At 31.9% G+C, this 830-nt stretch overlaps 1 protein-coding gene across 1 annotated transcript in view; it reads left to right on the plus strand.

The window, feature by feature from the left end:
* LOTGIDRAFT_176760 (hypothetical protein) overlaps positions 1-673 on the plus strand; it is a gene marked incomplete at both ends in the record, with an annotated part of 2,362 nt that extends 1,689 nt beyond the window's left edge. Inside the window, one exon of the mRNA XM_009058599.1 lies at positions 574-673. Within this exon, the coding sequence (XP_009056847.1) occupies positions 574-673 (100 nt within the window). The remainder of the gene's footprint in view (positions 1-573) is intronic.
* Between the last annotated feature and the right edge of the window lie 157 nt (positions 674-830).

Genomic DNA, 830 nt, shown 5'->3' on the forward strand with positions numbered 1-830 from the left:
GTCTTTCAATTCCACTAGAACGAAGTGTTTATGACATTGCAAAAGTTGATTATAATATCTAAGGACCTATGTTACAGTGACAACATACCCTCTAAATACGTTACCTTTTATTGTACGCCCACAGATAGTTTGATGGATTCTTTTGATGTTTAATTTGTGGGTCAATGTCATTATGAAGATTCTTGCAAGTGGACTATTATCTATATAGTACAACTTGTTCACACTACAGGCAACAATTAAACCCTGTATGCCCACACTAATAATATTATGGAAGCATATTGTCGTTCATTTGTCAATAAAAACTGGCCATTATGTGATACAATAAAGTTCGCTTAAAATTCTCTATAATAGACTAAACACAAACCAAATGTGTATGGACAGTAAACAATAATTGTACTTGAAATCAAAGCTGCTGGTGGGCGTATGTCACATTGCTTGATCTTACCTATGAAAATGAAATGGACTGGTTGTGTTTTTGTTTTGACCGTACCATGATGAGCAAAAAAACCTTTGCGTGTCTGTAAAAGCAGTGCCACTCAAAAAGTCTAACTGTACTATTGTATGTAATTGTAGAATTGTAAAATATATTTATGTGGTACAAAGAAAGACATCGTTGATGATGATTCTTCCCATCGTTCTGTAAATGAAAGAGAGGCTCAAGCATTAGCAACAGGTACATACCATTTTACTCTCATTTTAAAAACTAAATTCTTTTACTTAAATTACTTTTAAGGTAGAAAATTTTACTTTCAAATTTATTCTAAGCTTAGAGATAGGTATCCTTATTTTTTAGTGTCAAATTAAGCAAACTATTTGATTAATTGGTGTTT

This window comes from Lottia gigantea, assembly GCF_000327385.1.
Source record: "Lottia gigantea unplaced genomic scaffold LOTGIsca_3499, whole genome shotgun sequence".
NCBI lineage: Eukaryota > Metazoa > Mollusca > Gastropoda > Lottiidae > Lottia > Lottia gigantea.